At 39.4% G+C, this 26,087-nt stretch overlaps 1 protein-coding gene across 2 annotated transcripts; it reads right to left on the reverse strand.

Moving 5' to 3' along the window:
* Positions 1-15,171: 15,171 nt before the first annotated feature.
* vcam1b (vascular cell adhesion molecule 1b) lies at positions 15,172-24,436 on the reverse strand. Of its 2 annotated transcripts, XM_046857534.1 has the most exons (8): positions 24,275-24,436; positions 23,661-23,939; positions 23,260-23,565; positions 22,486-22,758; positions 21,459-21,737; positions 20,763-21,065; positions 20,330-20,604; positions 19,000-19,135 (listed from the first exon to the last, which is right to left on the reverse strand). In XM_046857534.1, exons 1-7 carry the CDS (start codon positions 24,336-24,338, stop codon positions 20,375-20,377), a joined length of 1,734 nt encoding a protein of 577 aa, XP_046713490.1. In that variant the 5' UTR covers positions 24,339-24,436; the 3' UTR covers positions 19,000-19,135; positions 20,330-20,374. The 2 variants fall into 2 exon arrangements, with proteins under 2 accessions (XP_046713491.1, XP_046713490.1); XM_046857535.1 differs by lacking the exons at positions 20,763-21,065; positions 21,459-21,737; positions 22,486-22,758; ... (1 more) ...; positions 23,661-23,939; positions 24,275-24,436 and adding exons at positions 15,172-16,588; positions 17,444-17,719; positions 17,878-18,180 and having other exon boundaries at positions 18,857-19,135; positions 20,330-20,462.
* Positions 24,437-26,087: the final 1,651 nt, after the last annotated feature.

The raw sequence follows: 26,087 nt of genomic DNA on the forward strand, positions 1-26,087 counted from the left end.
CATCCACATCATGATAGAACAGTTCAAAACCACCTCCAATGTTCCTGGTCTTACTCCCTTTCCACTTGGTCTCCTAAACACACAACATATCTACCTTTCTCCTCTCCATCATATCAGCTACCTCTCTTCCTTTACCAGTCATAGTATCGTTTAACATTTAAAGTACCAACCAAAAGTCTACTCTCCTACACTTCTCCTTTCCCTGCCGTCTCTGTAGATGTCTTCCCCCTTTCTCCTACTCCTTCGGCCAACAGTAGCCCAATTTCCACCGGTACCCTGTAGGCTAACGATGCCTGTGGTGGTCGTTGGTAACCCGGGCCTCGACCAATCTGGTATAAAATTCTCTTTAGTGATCCGCATACTGTATTTGATTTGGCACATGTTTTACGCTGGATGCCCTTCCTAACGCAACCCTCCCCATTTATCCGTGCTTGGGACCGGCACTAAGAGTGCACTGGCTTGTGCCTCCTAATTACATAACTACATTAACAATAAATCAACAGGATATCAGCTCAAATGTGGAATATTTGTAGAATATTTTACTGAAATACATTATCAAAACAACAACAACAACAACAACAATAATAATAATAATAATAAACATCATCATCATTATCATCAGATCTTACTAGCTAGGAATTATAAATTTGCATATTAATCAAATGCATTTATAAATAAGATAGATAGATAGATAGATGGCAAGTTTCATCCAGCAGATGTCAGTCTTGTATCATCCCGCAAATGTTTTATAACGCTTTAAAATATTTATTTCTCTTTGTTTCATATTAGAAAGCTGCTGGATTCAAACTTTCCAGCAACTCGAAAATGTGAAAGGAAAAAAATACATTTCCCCATTAGCATTTGATTTTTCTTCACCATCAGCACCATAAAGGAAAGGAGAAAAGAATGAAAAGAAATTAAATGAAAGAAATAAAGAAACTGAAAATGGTAAGAAAGAAGGACAGAAGCAAAAGAGGAGAGAGAAGAGAAAAATAATATACACCGTCTGGGATAATGAGGTACCAGAGCTTTAAGCGGTTCAACAAACAGTACATGAGCTGCATTTTAAACGCTTTAAAGTAAAAAAAGAACAAATAATTCACACAGTCTGGACTAAAGGAGTTCCCATGGAAACTGTTCTAGGGACAGAAGATGAACAGAGCCAGTTAACCAGCTTGAACCGCCAACTCAGTATGGGTCAGCTCAAGGAACAATAAGTGTGAACGTGTAAAAGAGACACACACTGCTCCTGGAATAGAAGTTTTTCTAATAAGGAAAATTATATAACACGTAATAAACATGCACTATTTGAGTAATCTGATCTTAAACACACTCTATATAACAAAATATGTGGTGCAATTTTTATTTCAAAACACTGAAAATAAATGGCCCTTATACAATTCATCACAATGGTGAGAGAAGATGGAGAAGATGAAATGTAAAAGCCATTTCTCCTGGAAGAACATTTTGCCATTCGTTCTAGAGTTGTCAATGCTGAGAAACTCTTCAATTCAACATAATCCTTGTTTTGCTCTACTCTCTTTCTCTGTACCAGTGACCAGTGATCCTGTCCCTTTCTTAGTTTCGGATCTGCCTTTCAAGTGGAGACCACTCTGTGCACCTGAGGATGGTTCCACATGAACAGCCTTAAGATCTGTGAAGTTATTGATCAACTCAAGAACGATGAGGATGAATTTGTGTTGTAACTGATATAAACAGTCCACTACAGTGGCTCAGAACTGCAGTTCGCATTAACAGCTCTGCGTTTAATCACTGTCATCATCAAATTATAATAAATGGACATTCGGTGCCATCCAGATGGTGATGTTTCCCTTTGAGGTCTGGTTCCACTCAAGGTTTCTTCCTCATGCCATCTCAGGGATTTTTTTTCGCCACAGTCACCATTTGCTCGCTCATTAGAGATAAAGGGTTAAACCTATAAACCTATAAACGTTTTATTACTGCTGTTTATCTGTGTAAATCTGCTTTGGGACAATATCTATTGTTAGAAAGCGCTCTACAAATAAAATGGAATTGAACTAAATTTATATTCCAAAGAAATTCGGCTAGCAATAGCTATGTTTAAATGAAGGAAGCGCTTATAGGAATCTACTCAATCAGTAATCATATGGATGTGATAATAGTATCAGGCTTTTAGCTGGGCTTGAAATATCACTGAACACATGGCCAGCTCTATATATAACCTCTCATAAGAGCTTCGTTTTCTCTCACCATTCCAGATAGCATGCTGCTATACGTTCACCCACTAGACTACTAAGCTTGGTATTATATCTGTGAAAGTACAGCGACTTGTATCTGCATTCAATGCTCCCACAATAGGACATAATAAAGAATTTGTTCCTGAATGTAAAAAATCTTAGCATGAATGATTTGGTCACATGACCTTAGAGACAACACAGCCATATTTATGAGTGTATTTATATATACAGCCCCCGCTTCACATTTTCTCTATTATTGAGTTGTTGTAATGTAGGAAGGTGAACCTTCGGGTCAGACTGAGGTCCTGAGCTTTGTGGAACAGGTTTTTATTCAGAATATCTCTATACTTTCTCTGCTCTGTACCAGTTGCCAACTGTGTACCAGAGGGTTTTGGGCAGGCGCTGAGTGTTGACTGATTTCTTCCAGACATAACGTTTAGAAGTCAAACAGTTCAATCTTGGTTTTATCAGATCAGAAAATCTTGTTCCACACCATCTGAGAATCTTTTATATGTCTATACCTCCAGCCAGGCTTCCATTTTGCACTGAGGAGAGATTTCCGTCTAGCCGTCCGTCTGCCATAAAACCCAGATTGGTGGAGGGACAGCAGTGAAGGTTGTCCTTCTGGAACTTTGTCCCATCTCCACACAGGATCTCCAGAGCTCAGTCAGAGTGACCATTGGGTTCTTGGTCACCTCTCTTACTAAGGCCCTTCTCCTCCGATTGCTCAGGCAGTTCTTTTGACCCTTTGGCTTGGTTTTTGCTCTGATATGCAATGTCAGCTGTGAGGCCTTCTAAAGAGAGGTGTCTTTTTATGACCAATCAATACACTTTTCCACAGGTGGGCTCTAAATCAATGTGTAGAAACATCTCAGCAGCAATAAAGAGAAATGGGTGGCACCTGAACTCGTTTTTAAGGTTTTGAATACTTATGTACATGTGATATTTTAGGGTTTTTTTAATAACTAGTTTTTTCTGTTTTCACTTTGTCAGTATGGGGTACTGAGTGTTGAAATTGAACGAGTGTAACAGGCAGGCAAAATTGAAAAGAATTGAAGGGGGTCTAAATACTTTTTGAGCGCACTCTATATATACACCACGAAGTTCTGTACTTCTGTTATTAAAAAGTTGAAATATGTTTGAAGGAGATTGAAGTATTTTTTATAGTTATATGTAATGATAGCGAACATCAAGTTTATTGTTCTTACTCAGGTGAAAGTAGTTGTTTTTAGACACCAGACTTTTTCTTTCTTTCTTTGCTTTTTTAAGATAAAATCCACTTGTCACGTTACAAACAGAACCCCAAAGCATATATATCAATAATCATGGTACCATTGTTAAACTTCTTTTATCATAGTAAAGCTAATATTAGTGAAACTGCCCCTGGGAAGAGCTTCTGAAATATCTCATCAACACACACTTTGTTGGACTGCGTGTACTTCCTGTATAAAAAAACCCTGCAATGTGATATGATCTCTAAAAGATCCCTTATAGTGGGCTTACATAACAAACCCCACAGTTGTGTTTGTCCTGGCACAACAGCAGCATAGTCAGAGAGTCTGCTGACCAAGTGCTGCCTCTGTACTTTCCAGATGTGAACAACAACACTTTTGCTTGTTTGGGCAGATTATTTATTTTAGTTGCTTTAGTGCTGTGTATATATATACGTTTCTTCCCTAAACTGTTATCACAAAATTGAAGACACACAACGATGTCTTTGGATGCGGTAGCATTACATTTTCCTTTCATCTGAACTTGGAGACTCGAACATGTTCTAGCAGGACAATGCCTCTGTGCATAAAGCCAGCTCCATGAAGATATTGTTTAAATGGGTTGTAATGGAAGATGTCCTGCTATAGAGCTCAATCCTGCTAAGCATCTTCGGGATGAATTGGAACTCTTACTGACCCCAGACCCCCTTATCCTCACTCATACATTAAAATTTCTGAAAGTCAGTTTAAATTTGCTTAATTTTACACATCTACATAAGGAATACCAAAACTACAACTTGTTTTGCTGAACAAATACACATTAATATGAGAGAACGTGTGGGAGGCAGCACCAAGCGGGTCATGACTTCTAAAACCAGATTCCGGAATAATAATAAAACTATTTGTACAGTACAGAGTTCTGCTGAGGTCAGCAACATTTGTTCTTAATCTCTGCATGTTTTTTAAAGATGCACGAAAAGGACAAAGCAGTCATATGAAAGGTCAAACTGCAATAATGTCTGCGGTGCTAACACAGCATGTGACCTAGCATATCCTGAGATGTATGGATACACACATCTACAACACACACATAAAGAAAAGAACTGGCTTGCTCCTCTTCGCAGATAAAAATTATGCCACAACAATACTATCCTATTTGAGCTAAAGATCTAAACCTTACAAATCTGTTTATCAAAAAAACTCCTGCATAGAATGATAAAAAGGCAGAGCGGTTTACTCTTAAATGTGTTTTGAAGTGAAGTCAAGTTTACACGTGTCATATAACTCGGGCTAAATAGATGTTTAACAAAATTCTCTACCAGGAATTACAGTTCCACTGCACTTTTTCAAGTCGGTAGATCTGTTTTTTCCCCCAAGTTTTAAGAACAATTGATTGCAGCATTAATACACATGTTTACAACCCTGTTCCTAAAGGTAAAGGAGATACCTATCCTTGACAGAAATTCTTCAGAAGAACATCTGGATAATTACACTGTATGGACAAAAGTTTGTGGTCATCTGACCGTAATATTTGTATGTGCGTTTTGAACATCCTATTTCTCATTTATTCCCCATATATTGGGAAGATGTTAACCCAGCCATTAGGGAGGCACAAGCCAGTGCACTCTTAGTGCCGGTCCCAAGCTCGGATAAATGTGGAGGGTTGCGTTAGGAAGGGCATCCAGCATAAAACATGTGCCAAATCAAATATGCGGGTCACGGTTAAACGTTTTGGTGACAAGGTGAGGGAGGTGAGATTGAGATGGTTTGGACATGTGCAGAGGAGGGACATGAGTTTTATTGGTAGAAGAATGCTGAGGATGGAGCCACCAGGAAGGAGGAAAAGAGGAAGACCAAGGAGGAGGTTCATGGATGTGTTGAGGGAAGACATGCAGGTAGTTGGTGTGAAAGAGGCAGGTGTAGAGGACAGGGTGGTATGGAGACGGATGATCCGCTGTGGCGACCCCTAATGGGAGCAGCCGAAAGAAAAAGAAGATATTGGGAAGATGTTCCAAAAGATTCTGGATTGTGCTTGCGAAGATTTGTGCTCTTACAGCCACAAGGGTCTTAGTAAATTCAGGTAAATTGTAGCACTAAAAGCTAAGGGTCCAGTCAGCGTTGTGTTCAGATCTCTATATGAGGCCAAACAAGATCTTTCACTTCATGTTACCCATATCTTTATCAACTGGATTTGTGCATTATCATACTGGTACAGGTTTGGGTCTCCTAGTTCAAGTGAAGAAACATTTCATGCTTTGGCATCCAAATACTTTCTATAGATTTCTGTCTCTTCAGCTTTTGTGGTACAGTCTGGGGAAGAGCCACATAAGGCTGGAAAGGTGTATCATTCCACCAGTTTCCATGTGGGATCAATAAAATACTCTGATTTTTCTGATTTGATCCATATAGTATGTTTCTTGAAATCTTCCAAAATATGCATAACTTTACACAATTTACTAAAGCAATAAGAATGTGTGTGTGTTTCAGTTGCAAATTGCAAGATTGAATGTTCTTTGGGCAAAGTGCAAAGCGGCATATGTAAAGCAAACACAGTTCAAACCCTCAAAACACAGTAGAAAGACCTCATGGATAAAAAATAAAAACGGTTTAAAAAGGAGATAACACAGTGATTATATTAAAATTATTAATCTTTTAAAAAAAATGCTGTTTGTTTTAGCTTTCAACAAGTATGTTTTTATTAATAGCCTTCAACAAGTAAGGGTTTAGAATGGCAAAAAGTTGAAATCAGTTCTATATTTTTCTAAAACCAGCTGAAAGTGTGAAAACTATGCAAGAAAAGTTTAAACACAAGGACGAGGTTAGCCAACACGAGTGTTGTGTTTGTTTAGATGTCTAAAGTTTAATACAATGAGGCAGAGGCCAAAGTTTCATGGAAACATGGGTTGTTATAAACTAAATGAAAAGTGAAAATACACAGTAAGAAAAGTGAAAGTGCATGAGATATGAGAGATTCTAGGACCGCAATCAAAATGAAAGAAGATTACACACAAGAGAACTCAAGCCAGAGAAGCTCAAACAGGGACATCTGAGCTCTGCAAGGAATCTGATAATGAACAGCAGGAAAGACAAACATCCCGGTTAAGAGTCCTTCAGTTTTCTTACCCGGATATTCAAACATCTTCTACAACAGTTCATACCCACTGCATAACCATAAAATGACCATAAAAACAGAGTTTGGGGACTGTTAAAAAGCTGCTGAGGATTGCAGATAGCATGTTGAAGCATTCGCTGCACAAGAGCAGAGTACACTCAGCGTGAGTTCAGTGTCCCTGGGTCACACTCCATCTGCTGAACCTCAGGCTTCTCCTCCTCCATAAATATTCTGCCATTGTTCAGTGAGCAATCTAACAGCCACACTTGGAGCCACCAGCCTCGTGACTGAGACTCCTTTTTGGGGGACAGTGTCTCCACGGCCACCGAGAACCAGGAAATGCCAGCAGTTGTAAGCGATTAAAAGCAAGCCTGCGCACAAATAATCTCAGAGTATAAGCTGTTCCTTTTCTGCAAAACTTTCTCTCCTCAGCAATTCCATATGCAGAGACCTTTCGGCAGAGGTCAGAGGGCAGGAAGGTCTCTCTGTCCAGCAGTGTGCAGAAAGGCATTTAACATGAAATATAAATCATTGTTGAGTAGTCACTAAGAACCTTCACTCTCTCTGATGATTTAGAAAGGAAAAACATGCTTTTTTTCTCCTCGTGTTCAAGTGCTGAAGCGTTCTGACCCTCATACAATCCATCGTAAACTCTATACTATATTTAAACCAGAGAGTGGGCCATGGTACGAGAGTTCATTCTGACAGCGTTGCATAGCTGCAAACCCACTGCAGAGCAGCTCAGGACCAGAGATGAATATAATATAATGTAATGTTTAAAATACAGTGTGGTTGAATTCTCGATTCTGATTGGTGAGAATGTGTTTTCTATTACAGACAGTGGTGCAGGAACATTAATGCAGACATGCAGGCATCTTTATTAAATGCTTTTAAATAAACACGGTTGCTATGAGTTCAATTACTAGAGTTTTATTCCCTATATAAAGATGTACCAGCTCCAGTTAGATGTTACATATTCTGTTTCTCCATCATTCGAAGACTCTACCATGGAGGAGTTGGTGTTGAATCTATAATGATCTTAGATGCTGAGATAGTTTATGAGTTGCTCAGGTTCCACAACTCCAACTGACTGTAGAAAGGACATTACTCATAATCACACGTTCCATGATATTTCTCACACTCCGGTGTTTATTATGTTTTAATGATTTATCATCACACTCTTGGAGTCATTAAAATGAGGATTTGTTCTCCTTTTAAGTCTGATTCATCTCAAGCTTTTTCCTCATACCATCTAAGGGAGTTTCTTTTCTTGCCTCAGTCGTCCCAGGTTGCTCATCAGGAATAAATTAAATATATGGGCAAAACCAGGGCATTTGACTATTTCTAGCCATATGTGGTTCCTCCTCAATCTGCAAGTTTTTGTAATTGTATATTATGTCTTTGGATGAGGAAGCATTATATTTCCCCTTCACTTGAACTACGAAACCCAAACCTGTTCCAGCATGACAATGCCCCTGTGCACAAAGCAAGTTCCATGAAGAAATGCTTTACATGGGTTGGAGTCAAAGATCTTAAGTGGCCGATATAGAGCTCTGATCGCAACCCTACTAAGTACCTTTGGGATGAATTGGAATGCTGACTTCACCCCAGGCCTCGTTAAAGCCTCCTTAGTTCCTACATCAGTACCTGCCTTTACTAACACCCTTGTGGATGAATGAGAACAAATCTCCACAAGCACAATACAAAAATGTAAATATCTTCCTGGAAGAGTGGAGGATATTATAACAGCAAATAGGGACTAAATGTGGAATGCGATGTTTAAAAGCATATGAATCTATTAGTCAGGTGTCCCCAAACATGTCCATGTAGTAGTGTACATAGGGAACCAAGAAATTATTGCAGGAAATATAATGATAACGTGAGAGCAGATGGAATTGGTCAAGAGTGTCTGTGGGAGCAGGATAAAAAAACAGTCAGAGGTTACTAAGAGTAATATTATAGAGGTGTGTAAATTAGCGAAGGCAATGTCCGATGCTGTAGTATGCTCTGGCCCCATCCCAATGCGACGTGGCGATGTAGCCTACAGCAGGTTGTGGTCGCTGAACTGCTGGATGTCCGAGTGGTGCTCCAAAAACAATGTGGGCTTCATTAATAATTGGAGCATTTTTGAGGGCAAGGCTGGCCTGTTAGGGCGGGACGGTGTCCATCCCACCCGGGAAGGTGCTGCTCTCATTTCTTGTAGTATAGGTCATAGTCTCAGAACAGCACTAGTTAACAAGTGACTGTCTAGAGCCAAGGCCAGGGAGCAGACAGACAGGCTAAACCGACCGTCTGCTAGCTGCACAGAGTCGTCACTCAGGATCCACCATATTGAGACTGTGTCTGTCCCCCGAGCAAAACCAAAATATAGGAATTATCAGAAAGTCTGTTTAAGTAACCTGATTAACATTAAATTAAATAGGACTGAACGCACAGCCAGCACCTCTGATCTAAAAATAGGATTGTTGAATATTAGATCTCTCACGCCAAAAGCGCTTACTATAAACGAAATTATTACCGACCAGGAGTTTAATATAATGTGTTTGACAGAAACGTGGATTAAATCGAATGAATATGTAGCATTAAATGAGGCGAGTCCTCCTGGGTATAGTTACATACACCAACCCCGTCTAAATGGCAGAGGAGGCGGAGTAGCAGCTATTTATAATAATAATCTAAACGTCACACAAAAGACTAAACACAAATGTAAAACATTTGAAGTTCTCTACACCAACATAAAATATTCAGTGTCCGAAAGCAGGTCAAGTCAGTTAATTCCACTAATTATTATTTATAGACCCCCAGGGCCCTACTCTGATTTTCTGATTTCATTACAAATCTAGCTACTTCTTTAGACAAAGCATTAATTGTTGGAGACTTTAATATTCATTTTGATAATCAGGAAGACTCCTTAAGAGCAGCAGTTGTGTCCATTCTAGATTCAGTCGGAATTAATCAGAATGTTATAGGACCCACTCATAGTGGTGGACACACTCTCGACTTGTTGTTAACATTTGGATTAAAAATAAAAAACTTAGTCATAATTCCACAGTCTGAAGCTATTTCAGACCATTATCTAATCTTGTTTAAAATTTGCCTTAGTCATTGCATTTCTACGTCACCACGTTACCGTGTTAAGCGTACTTTCACGTCAGCTACAGCAGCGCGTTTATTAATAATCTTCCGATATTACGATATTAGATAGATCTCCGTCAGACCCGCAGAGCTCGACTGGGCCACTGAACATCTAGAAACAACGTTACGTTACACTCTAGATGATGTAGCTCCCTTAAGACCAAAATGATCAGGGAGAAAAATTAGCACAGTGGTATAATGATCATACGCGCACCTTAAAATAGAACACTCGAAAACTAGAGCGTAAATGGCGTCAAACAAAATTAACAGTATTTCAAATAGCATGGAAGGAGAGCCTCTAAATTATAGAAAATCTCTTAGTGCTGCCAGATCAGCATATTTCTCCACCCTCATAGAAAATAACAAGCATAATCCTAGATTTTTATTCAGCACGGTAGCAAAATTAACAGGAATAAAAGCACTGCGCTAACATGCACACCATCAATAGGTAGTAATGATTTCATGAACTTTTTTAATAATAAAATTGAAAACATCAGGCAAGAAATCCAGGCGGTTAATATAAATCCAAATTATTTTACAAGTAACCCTGTAGACAGCAGTGTCATTATAGCAGACAATCAATTACAAAGCTTCACTACTATTCATGAGAGTGACTTAATTTCATTAATCTCCTCATCAAAATCATCAACCTGTATTCTCGATCCCTTGCCTACTAGTTTCTTTAAACAGATAGCTCCAGAGGTAATCAAACCTGTTTTAAAAATAATTAACTCTTCCATTAGCACTGGTTATGTACCAAATCCTTCAAACTGGCAGTTATCCACCCCTTATTAAGAAACCTGACCTTGACCCATGTCAGTTGTCCAACTACAGACCGATATCAAATCTCCCCTTTATATCCAAAATTTTAGAAAAGGTTGTAGCACAGCAGTTATGCTCACATCTGCTTATGAATAACATTTTGAAATGTATCAGTCAGGATTTCGGCCTCATCATAGCACAGAGACGGCGCTAGTTAAGGTGGTAAATGACCTGTTATTGGCCTCTGATCAGGGTTTTGTCTCCTTACTTGTTTTGCTCGACCTTAGTGCAGCTTTTGACACCATTGATCACACTATACTGCTTGCTAGACTTGAGAATGTTGTAGGAATAAAGGAACAGCTCTCTTGGCTCAGGTCTTATTTGACTGATCGCTATCAGTTTGTGGATGTAAATGGTGAGTTCTCCACGCTCTATGAGGTAAAGTTTGGTGTTCCTCAAGGATCTGTCTTAGGCCCACTGCTTTTCTCTTTATATATGCTGCCTCTTGGTGAAATTATTCATAAACATGGGATTCGCTTCCATTGCTATGCTGATGACACACAGCTGTATATTTCAGCAAAGCCAGATGAGAGAGATCAGCTTAACAATGTTGAGAAGTGTGTAAAGGACATTAGACAGTGGATGCTTAATAACTTTCTTCTGCTCAACTCAGATAAGACGGAAGTACTTTTACTAGGACCACATGCAGCTAGAAGTAAACTTTCCGATTACGTAGCATCTCTGGATGGTGTTTCTGTTTCAGCATGTACGGCTGTCAAAGACCTTGGTGTGATTATTGACCCGAGTCTTTCCTTTGAGTCTCACGTGAATAATATCACCAGAATCGCCTTCTTTCACCTTAGAAATATTGCTAAGATTAGAAATATGATGTCGTTACAGGATGCAGAAAAACTGGTTCATGCTTTTGTTACTTCTAGATTAGACTACTGTAACGCTTTACTGTCTGGGTGTGCGGTAAGTGCATAAATAAGCTTTAGTTAGTCCAGAATGCAGCAGCAAGGGTCCTCACTAGATCTAGGAAATACGACCACATCACCCCTGTTTTAATCAGTCTACACTGGCTCCCAATCAAATCTCGCATTGATTATAAAATATTACTACTGACGATAAAGCACTTAACGGTCTCGCACCGCAGTATCTGAGTGAACTTCTGTACCAGTATGATCCTCCACGCCTACTTAGATCAAAAGGTGCTGGCTATCTGTTGGTTCCTCAAATAATGAAGACTACAGCAGGGGGCAGATCTTTCTCTTATAAAGCCCCACAGTTATGGAACAGCCTTCCAATCAGTGTTCGGGACTCAGACACAGTCTCAGTGTTCAAGTCGAGGTTGAAAACGTATTTATTTAGTCAAGCCTTTTATCAGTAGATTTCTCTTAGGTAAAGGCACAGATCTGGAGGGAACATGGATATAGACTGTCGTCCCCTCACATTCACACGTTCACTCAGGTTTGTTGACGGTGGTGTGGTGGGTCGTCTCTTATCCCAGAGATCCCTCATGTCTGTGTTACCTTCTGGTTCTCCCTTTTAGTTATGCTGCCATAGCGAGTCTTGCCGGAGTCCAAACTGCACAGTGACATTAACTTTCATACACCAATAGTTACACTTAATAATCCATATCCTTCTCTTCCGTCACCTCTCTCTCTCTCTCTCTCTCTCTCTCTCTCTCTCTCTCTCTCTCTCTTCGGTCGAGTTAAACATGCTCCTGAGGCTCCAGTGACCAGTGTTCCTGCCCCTCTCCCTCCTTGGATCTTCACACTTCTGTGCAGCTCGGGACGGTCTCTTAATTCGGAGTAGAACGGGTGCTTTGAGGACGGATTGGACTGTAGTTGGTGTCGGCGGTCTGCTGCACTGACTCGGGAGTGCAGTTTGCTTCTGATCATCATCACTGTACCCCACAACATTGTATATCTGCTTCAAATGGACATTTGGTGCAACCCAGATGAGGATGGGTTCCCTCTTGAGTCTGGTTCCTCTCAAGGTTTCTTCCTTATGCCATCTCGGGGAGTTTTTCCTTGCCACAGTTGCTCATCAGGGACAAACATACTTACAAAGAACATATTTATGTTTAATCACCACATTATCTGTGTAAAGCTGCTTTGAGACAATGTTCATTGTTAAAAGCGCTATACAAATAAAAATGAATTGAATTGAATTGAATTAAAAAAAGACATGTTCACACTGTTTCTACCAAGTAAAAGCTGAGATCCTCTTAACATTATGGCTGCTTTCCCAGCCAAATCATCTACCATTTCCTCAACAGTGTTATATTACACTTTAATGCTATAAAAAGATACCCAGATCAACTGATACAGGGTTGCCATGTCATACTGATAGATAGATAGATAGATAGATAGATAGATAGATAGATAGATAGATAGATAGATAGATAGATAGATAGATAGACAGACAGACAGACAGACAGACAGACAGACAGACAGACAGATAGACAGACACAGACAGACAGACAGACAGACAGACAGACAGACAGACAGATAGACAGATAGATAGATAGATAGATAGATAGATAGATAGATAGATAGATAGATAGATAGATAGATAGATAGATAGATAGATAGATAGATAGATAGATGGATGGATGGATGGACTGCAAAGCATAGGTACACAGCAACAATATGCACTTTAGCATCCACCTGAAGTGCAAATAGTAGCAATTGTGCAAATTGGCAAGTGCAGATCAATATATAAATATATATTGTACATATTATATAAATATAAATAATATATTAGGATCAAGACTAGCATGTTTTAACACCACTTTTACAATAAATATGTCCAAATCAACAAATTCGAAATATAAAAAAGATGAAAGAAGTTTATTCTTTACAAACAGTTTCGATTCAGATTTAGAGGAAAAGACTCGTTTTCTCCCATCTTATTTCATTTTGCCCAGTAGATGGGTTGCGATTTGCACCTCTGTCACTCCACCTCATCTTTTCCCTCTGGGGGTGCACAAGGGATCGAGCCTGTCTCCATGACAACTGACTCTATCAGTAAGAGACTATAATCAATAGATGCTAAAAAAAAAAAAAAACCTTAGACCAGGCATGTTAGAACAAATTTTCTTGTCATTTCTGAATAAAGATAAGGTGTGATGTGTGTGTTAATATTCAACACCGAGAAGAGAAGCACCTGAGCCGTATCAGACAGCAAGAAGCCCTCATTGAGTTCTCATTGTGTAACGTCTCCATTACAGGAGGTTTACACTTTACCACAGAAAAGCCCCGACAGCAGGGATGAATGAAGCTGCTCTTTATTTTCTAGACTTCTTATTGAGCTAGGGATATTAGATTATGGTTGCATCCTGGAACATCTTGAATAACTTCTCATGAAAAACTGGAACAGATCCTGGAACATAATCAAGTAATTATTCTGGGACAAAGGGGTGTAATGTTCTTTGATCTTCTTGGCTGATTTTTACATTTCTGCTTATGAAAGTGATGTTCATATGTTCTATAGATTCCGATTGGTCAGATCATTAAAAAATAAGGTGGTTTATACTTGTCACATGTACTGTGCAGTGAATTTCTTTCTTTGCATATACCAATGATATTAAGAAGCTTGGGTCAGACATTATACAGCACTCTTGGGTCACAGAGTGTTAAGGGCCTTGCTTAAGGGCCCCGAGGTAGGCAGCTTGGCAATACCAGGGCTAGAATCCCCAACTTTCTGATCATTGATCATATATCATTTATATTTTTGAAAGGTAAAATCGAAGTATAATGAATAGGCTTTAAAATACTGCTTTTATATTATCATTGATATTGTGACGTTGTCTTTAACTAGCATTTATTTAACATTTATGGAAGGAGTCTTCAGTGTCAGTGTAGTTTCAACATTGGAGCTGTACCTTTATGATTTCCGAGATCTTTAGGACTCTTTTAATGAGGTTTTTGACTTAAAAAGTAAGGAAAAAGATGCCGTTGACAAAATGACTGTATGTAAGAACTAAAACATTTTTTTACTGCTGATGGAAATATAAATAAACAGATCTTCAGTGAGTTGGTCCTTGTGGCATAAGAGGAATAAAGCACTTCAGGACTTATTAGAAAATATTGAACTTCAGGGTGATAACAGCACTTTAAAACACTAAATTAGGGATTTATTCCATATACAATGCTGTGCTTTCTTGATACATAAGAAGCTAAAACCTTTGATTTCTATTTACATTTTTACCCATAATCTTCCTCCAGTTTTCCTGTATTCTTCTTCAGAGAATACAAAACAACCACTAGCAAATGCGAATTATACGGAAGGAAATTGTTATTTTTGTGGCTGCAACAGATTCATCTTAATAATCACAGACTGAAACAATCTCCAGGTTTGGTGCCGTCTGGCTGCTGATCTTGTCTGTCTCGTGCAACAACATAATCTAATAATATGAAAGCATTCATAATATGAATGTGCATGGATGTTTTTCCTACACTGCATAAACAGAAATATTTTGGCGCACATTATGGAGACGAACGACACTGTGTCTGTATAAACATTTTATATAACACTTCCTCCCATTGAAATGAACAGTGGTGAGTTATTGAAGTGAGTTGTTAGAAAATGTGTAAAACCCTGAAGACTGAAATAGATTGGAAAAGAAATATCCTCTTTACATACCTCAAAACTTCCACATATTGGAAAGATTTATTTATACTTGTCACATGTACAGCGCATTGAAATTCTTTCTTCGCACAGCCATGATACAGCATCCATTAAGGGCCCAAGAGTGGCAGCATTTACATTATATGGCTACTTTTTCTATAATAAATATTTATTAGACATGTCAAAAATGAATGAAAATGACTTTATAAAAAAAAAACTTTATAAAATCATTAACCAGCCATAAATGTCTCATTTAAATGTCCGACACCAATTCTGATATCACATTAGAAAGATAAAAAGGCTACTACAATCACTGTAAAGACGTTAACACGTGATGTTATGCTACACGTCACTCGAATTATGTTTATCTCTCTCAGCCCTGCAGTTATTTTAGGAAATTATACTTCCCCTAGCTGGAAAGACTGTATTAGATATGAGAAATCTGTCCAATAAAGTTTTTGCAAAATAATTTATACATTATGCTCATTGTCCATGTCGTATACAAAGACAAGAGCCCATCAAAAACCCCTCCACACACGCACACACACACACCAAACTGCTACAAAAGTCTGAGACTTTTCCATCTCACAGTACCACAGCAGATAAATGGAAGACCTTACAGGGCTCGGTCACAGTCTTAATTTATATTGTAATTTAGTTTAGTGGAGTGCGATTCAGTTTATTCAAGTTTAGTTCGGCAGATTCTGCTTCAACTGAACAATCTGTAGAGTGCTCCGGTTTAGTCGTGTGAGACTCGGTTCAACATAGTGTGATCCAAGTCTTTAGAGTGTAATTCAATTCAGCAGAATCCGTATAAGTTAAACCGAGTCTGTTAAAACGAGTGTGTTTCTGTTCGACGTTCGAAGTGTGACTGTGATCCCTTTAAGTGTAGTGCAATCCAGTTCAGCAGAGTTTTACAAACCAAAACCGAAATCAGTCATTCAGGTTGCCAGAGCACATCTCAAACTGTGACTGAGTGAAATTCAGTTCAGCAGAATGTGAATCTGATTAGGTTCAGTAGACTCTGCTAAAGTTCAATGCAGAATACATAGATTCATTTGCAGTCTACACAGTTTCTGGTGTGCCCTCAGTCAACTCATAGAAACCCTTCCTTTTTGCTCTCCTTATGTAGTCCAGGATACTGGCTGACATAGCCAGAAGTCCTAAGCCGATGACTGGAATTATGAAGTCAATAGAGCTTATTCTTCGAAACAGGTCTGTGTATATACTGTCATCGTTTTTGCTTTTTTGGAGTACATTAATTGTGAAAATCTCGGTGTCGGAACCCAGGGCATTGGTAGCTTTGACCTGGTACTGGCCTGAGTCGTTGGATGTGAGGTTCACCAGCAGGAAGGTGCCATTAGAAGAGTAGATGTCACTTCCATTGTTGAGTTTCCTTAAGGTGATGTCAGAGGGTGGGAAGCTCAATGATTGACAGCAGATTGTGACAGAATCACCCTCTTGCACTACCTTTGATGGGTATACTGTCACAACGATATTCCTTGGAGGTGCTATTGTTGGGAAACAAAACAAAATGACAAAAGTGTCAGAGTGGTTAAATGCTAAAATTGCATTGATTTTGTTGTAAATGATGAGAGTAACTGGTTAGTCATGGAACACTATTTTGCTTCATTTAAAACTCCCCACGTGCATCAAAGAGCCTCGGCAGCCCATGACCCTGTTGTGGGTTCACCATTATTCCTTCCTTGGAGCACTTTTAATAGATACTGCCCACTGCAGACCAGGAACAACAACAAGAGCTGCAGTTTTGGAGATGCTCTGACCCAGTCGTCTAGCCATCACAATTTATCAAACTCGCTCAAATCCTTAGGCTTGCACTTTTTTCCTGCTTCTTACACATCGACTTTGAGGACAAAATGTTCACTTGCTGCCTAATAATATCCCACACACTAACAGGTGACATGATGAAGAGATAATCACTGTTATTCACTTTACAGCACAATATTTTATATGTAATAATATTGTGCCTGATCTGTGTATACTGAGCTCAGAAGCAAACTGGTGACCACCTCTGAGGCAGCAATGCCATTATGCCACATGTATTATATTTGGGAACAAGATTTCCCAAAGCTTTCCAAGATTTATGATTAAATTTAGTGATTACCCTTTAAGAAGACCTAATTCAGTTCATCAGATTATTACCAGGTTTACCTGGTGGGATAAAGCAGGCCAAACATCTAACTCTGCTGAAATATGGCCCTCCTATGCCCAAACTGTGGAACCCATGATATAGGATATAGAATGTAATATGTAATATAGAAAAGGTCTCCTGGATTTCAGGACTATCAGCCTTTTAGTAGATATCTCAATAGTCAGGAAAATGGTTAAAGGGAGATTTTTCTTACCTTGCACAGTAATCTGGACGTTCTCACTCTGATTGCCATATTTGTTTACAGCCTCACACACATAGATGCCAGAGTCCGACACACTAGTTGAGGAGATGTTGAAAAATGCTTGGGTCCCCTTACTGGAAACCAAAGTTGTCTCTTCTCCATTCCACACCCTTTTTAAAATAACGTCTCCCTCTGGAACACTCTCAGTGCTGCAGACGATAGTCACAGTCTCCCCTTCGTTCACTTTCTTCTGGGGTCTCACGGCAATGCTGGTATGCTTGGGTGGATCTGTAAAAACATAAAAATACTGTCATTCCTGACAAGAGACAAGCGTTAAAATTCAAATGCATCCCCATCGAGCATCTTTTTACCCTCGCTTCAGAAATAAGGTAATTTCTTTTAGTCACAATACCTCTAAATTTCCCCAAACAAACATTTCTACTCACAATGCACCTCCAGTGTAGTGGAAGCGGTTTTCTGTGATGATTTTTTATCCATCTTCAGTGACACCTTGCAGGTAAGAGTTTTCTTTTGGTTGCTGTATTGAGGTTTGAAGGGGAGAGTCAGAATCAGGTTTTGCAGTTTGTCTGAGAAGTTCCCACGCATTGAGTGCAGCTCCACATCTCCATCCAGCCACTGTATATGAAAATGGTCAGCTGGGAAGATGTCACGAACTGTGCAGGTCAGGTTGGTTACTTTACCCTCCAGAAAAGGTCCAGAACTTTCAATAGTAGGATCTGAAGGAAAGGCTGAAACAAGGAAACACCACAATGTTTTTGAGATTGAAACGTTTTGTCTCATCATTACAATGTAATTTTCCTTAAACTAATGCATGGCTTCCTGGCAGTATCTAAGAAAGAACATTTTGTGAAAGTTTGAAATGACATCAGCGTCAAAAACGCTTCAAAGTAGAAGAGCTCAAAGATACTCCCTTTTTAATAAGTTGGGAGATGTTTTATAATGCTTGCTGCTTCTCATCCTCCCTCATTGCTGAATCAGTGGCTGCTTCTTATTAGAGCTTATCAGGTACTCAGCTCAGTCAGGGATATCATTTTAGTTATCTATAACCAGGGTATAATTTAAGATGCCTTGCAGGGGTCAAAACATCTCCCAAAAAAACAACAACTCTACAACTCAGGCCATTCCGCTGATTTTTTTATTAAATTTAATTATATACATACACAAATTAAAACACTACCAACAAATCCCTTAATTGATCAAAATATAAGGCATTTCATAGGCCTTGGAAATAGGATGATATCAATGTTGTACTTGGAATGCTGAGGATGGAGCCACCAGGCAGGAGGAAAAGAGGAAGCCCAAGGAGGAGGTTTATGGATGTGGTGAGAGAAGACATGCAGGTGGTTCATTTGAAAGAGGCAGATAAAGAGGATCTATTTAATATAATCAAAGCTTGATACTTACAGAAAACCTTCATCTGTGTGAGCTTGGACTTCACGACAGAGCCACATTTAACTTCACATATGAATGATCGGTTATCCTCCACATCTACGGTCCATGGGCCAAGCTGGGATCCAAATGCCAGAGAGTCATTCCAGCTGAGGCTTGGTTTATGTGTCAGGTTCTTCCAGATGATCTGAGCATGAGGACACCCTGAACTATTGCAGGACAACATCATAGAGGAACCATGCTCTACTGAGATGATGCTCATATCTGGCTCCAGAGACACCTCCAGTGGATGAGCTAAAAAAGAAAATGTGAGAGTAAATTTAGAACAAGGAAAAATACCTTGTATTTTTATTCATGGGGGAACTGGTAGCCTAGTGGTTAAGGCATTAGACTTTGGGGCACATGGGTTGATCCTTGATTTTAAAGTGAAAATAATCTGCGAAGGAATGCAAGCACGCATTTACACCTACAGGCAGATAAGAGCGACCAGTCCATTTATCATGATCGTGAGAAGTGGACAGAAAAGAGAGAACTTAGAGAACCCTGGCTGGACCACATTAGGTACACTAAACAGGCATAATTTCATGGTCACCAATCAGGCAGAACATTATGATCATCTGCCTAATATTGTGTTGGTCCCCTTTTTGCTGCTAAAACAGTTCCGACCCTTCGAGCATTAACAGCATGAACTTCTTCAGTAATTTGTGCTACTTGTGTTAATTTGTTTGATTGGACCACACGGACCAGCCTTCACTCCCCATGTGCATTAAAGAGCCTCGGCGCCCCATGACCCTGTCGTTGGTTCACCTTTATTCCTTCCTTGGAGCACTTTTGATAGATGATGACCACTGCAGACCAGGAACAACAACAAGAGCTGCAGTTTTGGAGATGCTCTGACCCAGTCGTCTAGCCATCACAATTTATCAAACTCACTCAAATCCTTACGCTTGCACTTTTTTCCTCGACTTTGAGGAAAAAATTTTCACTTGCTGCCTAATAATATCCCACACACTACGAGGTGACATGATGAAGAGATAATCAGTGTTATTCACTTCACCTCTCATAATGTTATAATGTTGTGCCTGAGCTCAGTAGCAAACTGGTGACCATGCACCTCTGAGGCAGCAATGCCATTATGCCACATGTATTATATTTGGGAACAAGATTTCCTAAAGCTTTTCAAGATTTATGATTAAATTCAGTGATTCCCCTTTAAGAAGACCTAATTCAGTTCACCAGATTATTACCAGGTTTACCTGGTGGGATAAAGCAGGCTCTGCTGAAATATGGCCCTCCTATGCCCAAACTGTGGAACCCATAATATAGGATATTGGCAACATGGGTGAGAGCTACATTCTCAGTCAGAACCAGAAACAAAGTACATAATCCAGAATATAGAAAAAGTCTCCTGGATTTCAGGACTATCTGACAGCCTTTTAGTAGATATCTCAATAGTCAGGAAAATGGTTGAAGGGAGATTTTTCTTACCTTGCACAGTAATCTGGACGTTCTCACTCTGATTGCCATATTTGTTTACAGCCTCACACACATAGATGCCAGAGTCCGACACACTAGTTGAGGAGATGTTGAAAAATGCTTGGGTCCCCTTACTGGAAACCAAAGTTTTCTTTTCTCCATTCCACACCCTTTTAAAATAACGTCTCCCTCTGGAACACTCTCAGTGCTGCAGACGATAGTCACAGTCTCCCCTTCGTTCACTTTCTTCTGGGGTCTCACGGCAATGCTGGTATGCTTGGGTGGATCTGTAAAAACATAAAAATACTGTCATTCCTGACAAGAGACAAGTGTTAAAATTCAAATGCATCCCCATCGAGCATCTTTTTACCTTTGCTTCAGAAATAAGGTATTTTCTTTTAGTCACAATTCCTCTAAATTTCCCCAAACAAACATTTCTACTCACAATGCACCTCCAGTGTAGTGGAAGCTGTCTTCTGTGATGATTTTTTATCCATCTCCAGTGACACCTTGCAGGTAAGAGTTTTCTTTTGGTTGCTGTATTCAGGTTTGAAGGGGAGAGTCAGAATCAGGTTTTGCAGTTTGTCTGAGAAATTCCCATGCCTTGAGTGCAGCTCCACATCTCCATCCAGCCACTGTATATGAAAATGGTCAGCTGGGAAGATGTCACGAACTGTGCAGGTCAGGTTGGTTACTTTACCCTCCAGAAAAGGTCCAGAACTTTCAATAGTAGGATCTGAAGGAAAGGCTGAAACAAGGAAACACCACAATGTTTTTGAGATTGAAACGTTGTGTCTCATCATTACAATGTAATTTTCCTTAAACTAATGCATGGCTTCCTGGCAGTATCTAAGAAAGAACATTTTGTGAAAGTTTGAAATGACATCAGTGTCAAACGCTTTTATAGTAGAAGAGCTCAAAGATTTGCTGAGGATGGAGCCACCAGGCAGGAGGAAAAGAGGAAGGCCAAGGAGGAGGTTTATGGATGTGGTGAGAGAAGTCATGCAGGTGGTTCATTTGAAAGAGGCAGATAAGGAGGACAGGGTGGTATGGAGACAAATGAACTGCTGTAGTGACTACTAATGGGAGCAACTGAAAAAAGAATAAGATCTATTTAATAGAAGCAAAGCTTGATACTTACAGAAAACCTTCATCTGTGTGAGCTTGGACTTCACGACAGAGCCACATTTAACTTCACAAATGAACGTTCGGTTATCCTCCACATCTACGGTCCATGGGCCAAGCTGGGATCCAAATGCCAGAGAGTCATTCCAGCTCAGGTGTGGTTGATGTGTCACGTTCTTCCAGATGATCTGTGCATGAGGACACCCTGAACTATTGCAGGACAACATCATAGAGGAACCTTGCTCTACTGAGATGATGCTCATATCCGGCTCCAGAGACACCTCCAGTGGATGAGCTAAGAAAGAAAATGTGAGAGTAAATTTAGAGCATGAAAAAATTCCTTGTATTTTTATTAATTGGGGAACTGGTAGCCTAGTTGTTAAGGTATTAGACTTTGGGACATTTGGGTTGTAGGTTTGAGTCCCGGTGATAACAGGCTGCCACTCTTGGGCCCTTAAGCATGGCCCTTACCCCCCTCAATGGGTGCTAAGTTGGGGTAATGGGGATAAAAAAACTCTGCCATGAACGACCTCAAGCCTGCCTGTGAACGGAGGAGGGTGGGTGTTGAGCTAGCAACCTGACCCCATAACAGAAACGGCAAGTGAGCCATCGGGCCCTTGCTGCACAAAGTACTTTATGGCGTGGGAGGAATTAAAACATAATATTCTTGGCAAGTCATGTTGTTAATGAGAAATACAGTGTGGGGTCCTGTGTGACGTTCAATATAAAAGCACAGGCTCACAATGCAGGACTAAATCCATCCCAGACTTTTTTCTTTTTTTTCTTACAATAAAATGTTTTTGTCACCTGTCCAATGTCTTTGAACTGGAAATGTTTTTCTGAGTCAGGAAATCAATGGATTCTTTTTACTTGGCTTTACACTTTTTCACGTTTTCCATGTTTTAGCCAGGAATATTGTTATATAACAGAGCAAACTGGTCAGAAGTCAAACTGGATGACTTGGTTTTTTTTTGTTTCTCTCAGACAAATCTTGAAAGCCTCAACCTTTCACATAGAACATTCTCAAACAACTTGCAACTCACTTCCAACAGTTACAGTTATGTTGGATGTCTGACTCCCACAGTCGGTCGTTGTCGTGCAAACGTAGACGGCCGAGTGACTGTAGGTGGCTTTGTCGTAAGAAACGATGATTTCAGACCGATTACCAGACGCCAACACTGTCTCCATTCCATTCAACACTTTACTCAGCACCAGGCGGCTCGGGAGGCTGCTGTCGCTCACACAGGAGACGGTCATGGCGTCCATTTCTTTTGGATCATTAGGGGACACTGAGATTTGTGTGTTCACAGTTGGACCTGCAAGAACAAAGCTCCAAATGAGTGATCCCCAAAGAACTTCCCCAAAGATGTGTAATATAATAATCTCAATTCAGAAAGCACTTGTGTAAGGCAAAATTATTTTAAAAGAGCAGTTTAAAGTTTTTAATGTCTTTCTGCTGTCTGAGATTAAAATTACTTAATTAAATATAAATGCTCTAATGTTGGAAATTGATGTCAAGAGAAGCCTGAAACACTACAATTTGCTGTTTGACAACATTAAAAAATAATGCATATATTGTGGATTGTGTAATTACTACAGGTCTTAAAAGGTGCTTTTATGTCAACGATTTTCAATTTCAGTTCAAACTAATCCACTTTCCCTGCTCTTACACACTTAATCTGCCAACCTCAGTGGATAAGAACATATTGTATGCAGCTACAGAATGTATGCAGCTAATGTACTACAGAAAGCAGCAGGGGAACCCATGGGGTTAGAGGAGCACAAAGAAAACTGCATAGGGAATTTATAAAACTTACAAAGGACAGCCATGGACACAGTGGTCTCTCTGGTTCTCTCTTCCACTGGCAAGCCTTCAAGAGAGAGCGTGGCTCGACACATTATTGCCTCTTTGTCGTCGTTAATTTGAGGTGTAAATCTATAGGTAGACTGAACAGATTCAGTGCCGTATTCTCCTTCCTCTGTGTGGACCACTTTTCCTCCCATCAGCCATTCCACTGTCATGTATTCAGCTGGAAAAACAGCTGAAACTTTACAGGTCAGGGTATTCTCTTTAGATAACACCAAGCTGTTGTGCCCAGAGATGACCGGATCATTTGGAAAAGCTGAAATTTAAATAAAGCATGAAATAAGACACAATCTGTAGACTCTAGCAGGACCTCTGTAATAAAATGCATTTCTGATTAATAAATAAACTCACAGTACACTCGAACTTTTGCCATCGCCTGCTTGTAAACACCGTGGCACCTTCCATTGCACTGGATTGTGTTTTCCATATTTTTAGTTATATCCTTAAAGACCAGAATCGATGCTTTGAAGGACGTCTTGGTTTGAACGTACAGGGGCTTGTCCTCCAGACTGCTCCAGGTCAAGGTTATGTTCTCAGGGCACTGCTTTATGTGACACGTGAGCTCCTGTGTGTCTCCCACTCGAAACAATGGCTTCTTCGGTCTCATCTCCAGTTCAAAAAAAGAAGATACTTTGGAAGGTAATAAAATCGAGTCAATTTCAAAGTTATGATCAGAATGTAAATTCAAAATCGGGATCAAAATGTTTTAAATGTATCATACAATCAAAATTTAGAATTAAAGTCAAATAGATTCATTCTGAGATTATTTAAAAATGAAACAATGGGTAAGGATTTGATTTGGTTTCAACATCTCTCCTTTTAAATAATTGTACACTGCTTCAAATTTTATGTTTTACAATCTTAATATTCATTTATTCATTATTCTTGTTGCAGCATTATTAATATTTTGGGTAAAAAGAAATAAAAAAAAAAAAACCTATACAAAAAAAAGATACAGCACATACCTGCTGTGTAGGAGAAGCTGAGTTGCAGGAGAAGGTTCAGAGTAACAAACAAAACTGGAAGCATGGTGAAACTCTTTAAATCCACTAACAGGAACAATGTTTCGGTATTAAATCAGGAGTCGTTGCAGATCTATGAAGTACTACAGAATTATCTCAATGTGAGCTGCTTTATATGCAGGATTAGAGAAGGGGGGATGGATATTTTGAACAGGGGAGGAGGATGGGGCAGTAAAACACACACACACACACACACACACACACACACACACACACACACACACACCAAATAAGTCCTATCTGAAATTCCCCTAGTGGAGGCGGTGGGTGTCAGTGAAACTCCCCTCATTCACTCTATTGGTGATGGAAATTCCAGCCTTTGTTATAGACCATATCTTTTGGCTCAGTTCAGCAATAAGAGCCGTCTGTTCACCCCTCAATCAGTTCTTCATTTTAACAAGCTTCTATATTTCAAATATGGCAAATTAGTTTAATCCTATAATTTTTTTAACTTACACAAATAGTGTAACATCTTAAATCTTTCTCATTGTCATAAATTAGCATTAATAGGAAATAAAACCTTTCTTGATGGAAGACTGCAGCAGAAATTATTCAAATTAAAAATAAGTGCCATTTCATATGAACTAATTAAGTCAGTAGAAATGAAAGAGGAAAAAAAATTAAACAATCGTGATTTTATTGCTCGTTATACTTCAAGAATTAATTTCTGGTTACATTTCTGCCATTTCGCAGACACCGTTATCTCATTCACACAACTGAGCAGCTATGGGGGCTAAGGGCCTTGCTCAGGGGCCCAGGTGTGTGGCACTTTGGTGTGGTATTTGGTTGGAATTTTAACTCAAGACCTTAGGATCCATAGTCCAGTGCCTTAACCACCTGCCCACACTGCAGCACTGATGGGTGCTTTTTTTTTAACTTGTCACATACTTTACAGCAGAGTGAAATTCTTTCGTCGCATATTCTGTACTGGTCAGTGCTCCAGTGTCTCTGTGTCCACCGTCTCACTGTCTTATGCCGTTTTTGCGCTAAATGTCAAATACATAGTGTCCTAGTTGGTTTTGTCCTAATTTTGTCTGTAGCACCTTGGTCCCTGGGGGAACGTTGTTTGGTTTCACTGTTCACTCTACTGTATATGGCTGGAATGACAAGAATAAATGACCTTGACTTGACCTATAATGGAGTCTCACATTGGATTTATTTCAACAAATGAGTGTAGGTGAGTAAAGACTTTTTATGAATGTCCTCTTCCTCTGTGCCTCTGTTTATCGTACAGCATTCTGTCACTCAGTCATACAGTATATTTGGGGTATATCCCGGAATATATACGTACTCTGCGTCATTTTGTACCTTTTGAGAAACTTTTTTTATCAAAGTAAGATTCAAAGAACAGGAAACAGGCTCAATACGAGGTGTCCCATCAGGAAAATTCATTGTAGCCTGTGTGATGGATTAGATTTTGTAAATTGTTTGCCCACTTTTTACAAATAAATCGAAAAAAAATGTTTCATAATGATGGCCTTAAAAAACAATGGCCAGAAAAATACTGGTATCGATATAGACGATACAATTGGTATTCAATCTAAGAGAAAATACATTGTACACTCATCTATATTGAGAATAATAAAGTCAGCATGATGTAAGGTTGTAGGGCAGTTAAATTAAGGGCAGTTAGATTCTGAGTTGCAAAGTTCATGTTCTGAATACTGCCGTTTCTGCTGCTGCCACCTAGTGTTTAAGAGGAGATTTTGATGAATATTACCCCGAAATATCACGATACACCATATGAGAAACGAAA

Source organism: Silurus meridionalis, chromosome 9 (genome assembly GCF_014805685.1).
Source record: "Silurus meridionalis isolate SWU-2019-XX chromosome 9, ASM1480568v1, whole genome shotgun sequence".
Lineage (NCBI taxonomy): Eukaryota > Metazoa > Chordata > Actinopteri > Siluriformes > Siluridae > Silurus > Silurus meridionalis.

Bases quoted from the DNA above. Each gene is read 5' to 3' on its own strand.
- vcam1b (XM_046857534.1), bottom strand. From the start codon at position 24,338: ATGCTTCCAGTTTTGTTTGTTACTCTGAACCTTCTCCTGCAACTCAGC. The intron at 23,566-23,660 runs GTGAGTTTATTT...TTTAAATTTCAG, and splicing joins GGCAAAAGTTCGAGTGTACT to CTTTTCCAAATGATCCGGTC. The intron at 22,759-23,259 runs GTAAGTTTTATA...TTGTTCTTGCAG, and splicing joins TGTGTCCATGGCTGTCCTTT to GTCCAACTGTGAACACACAA.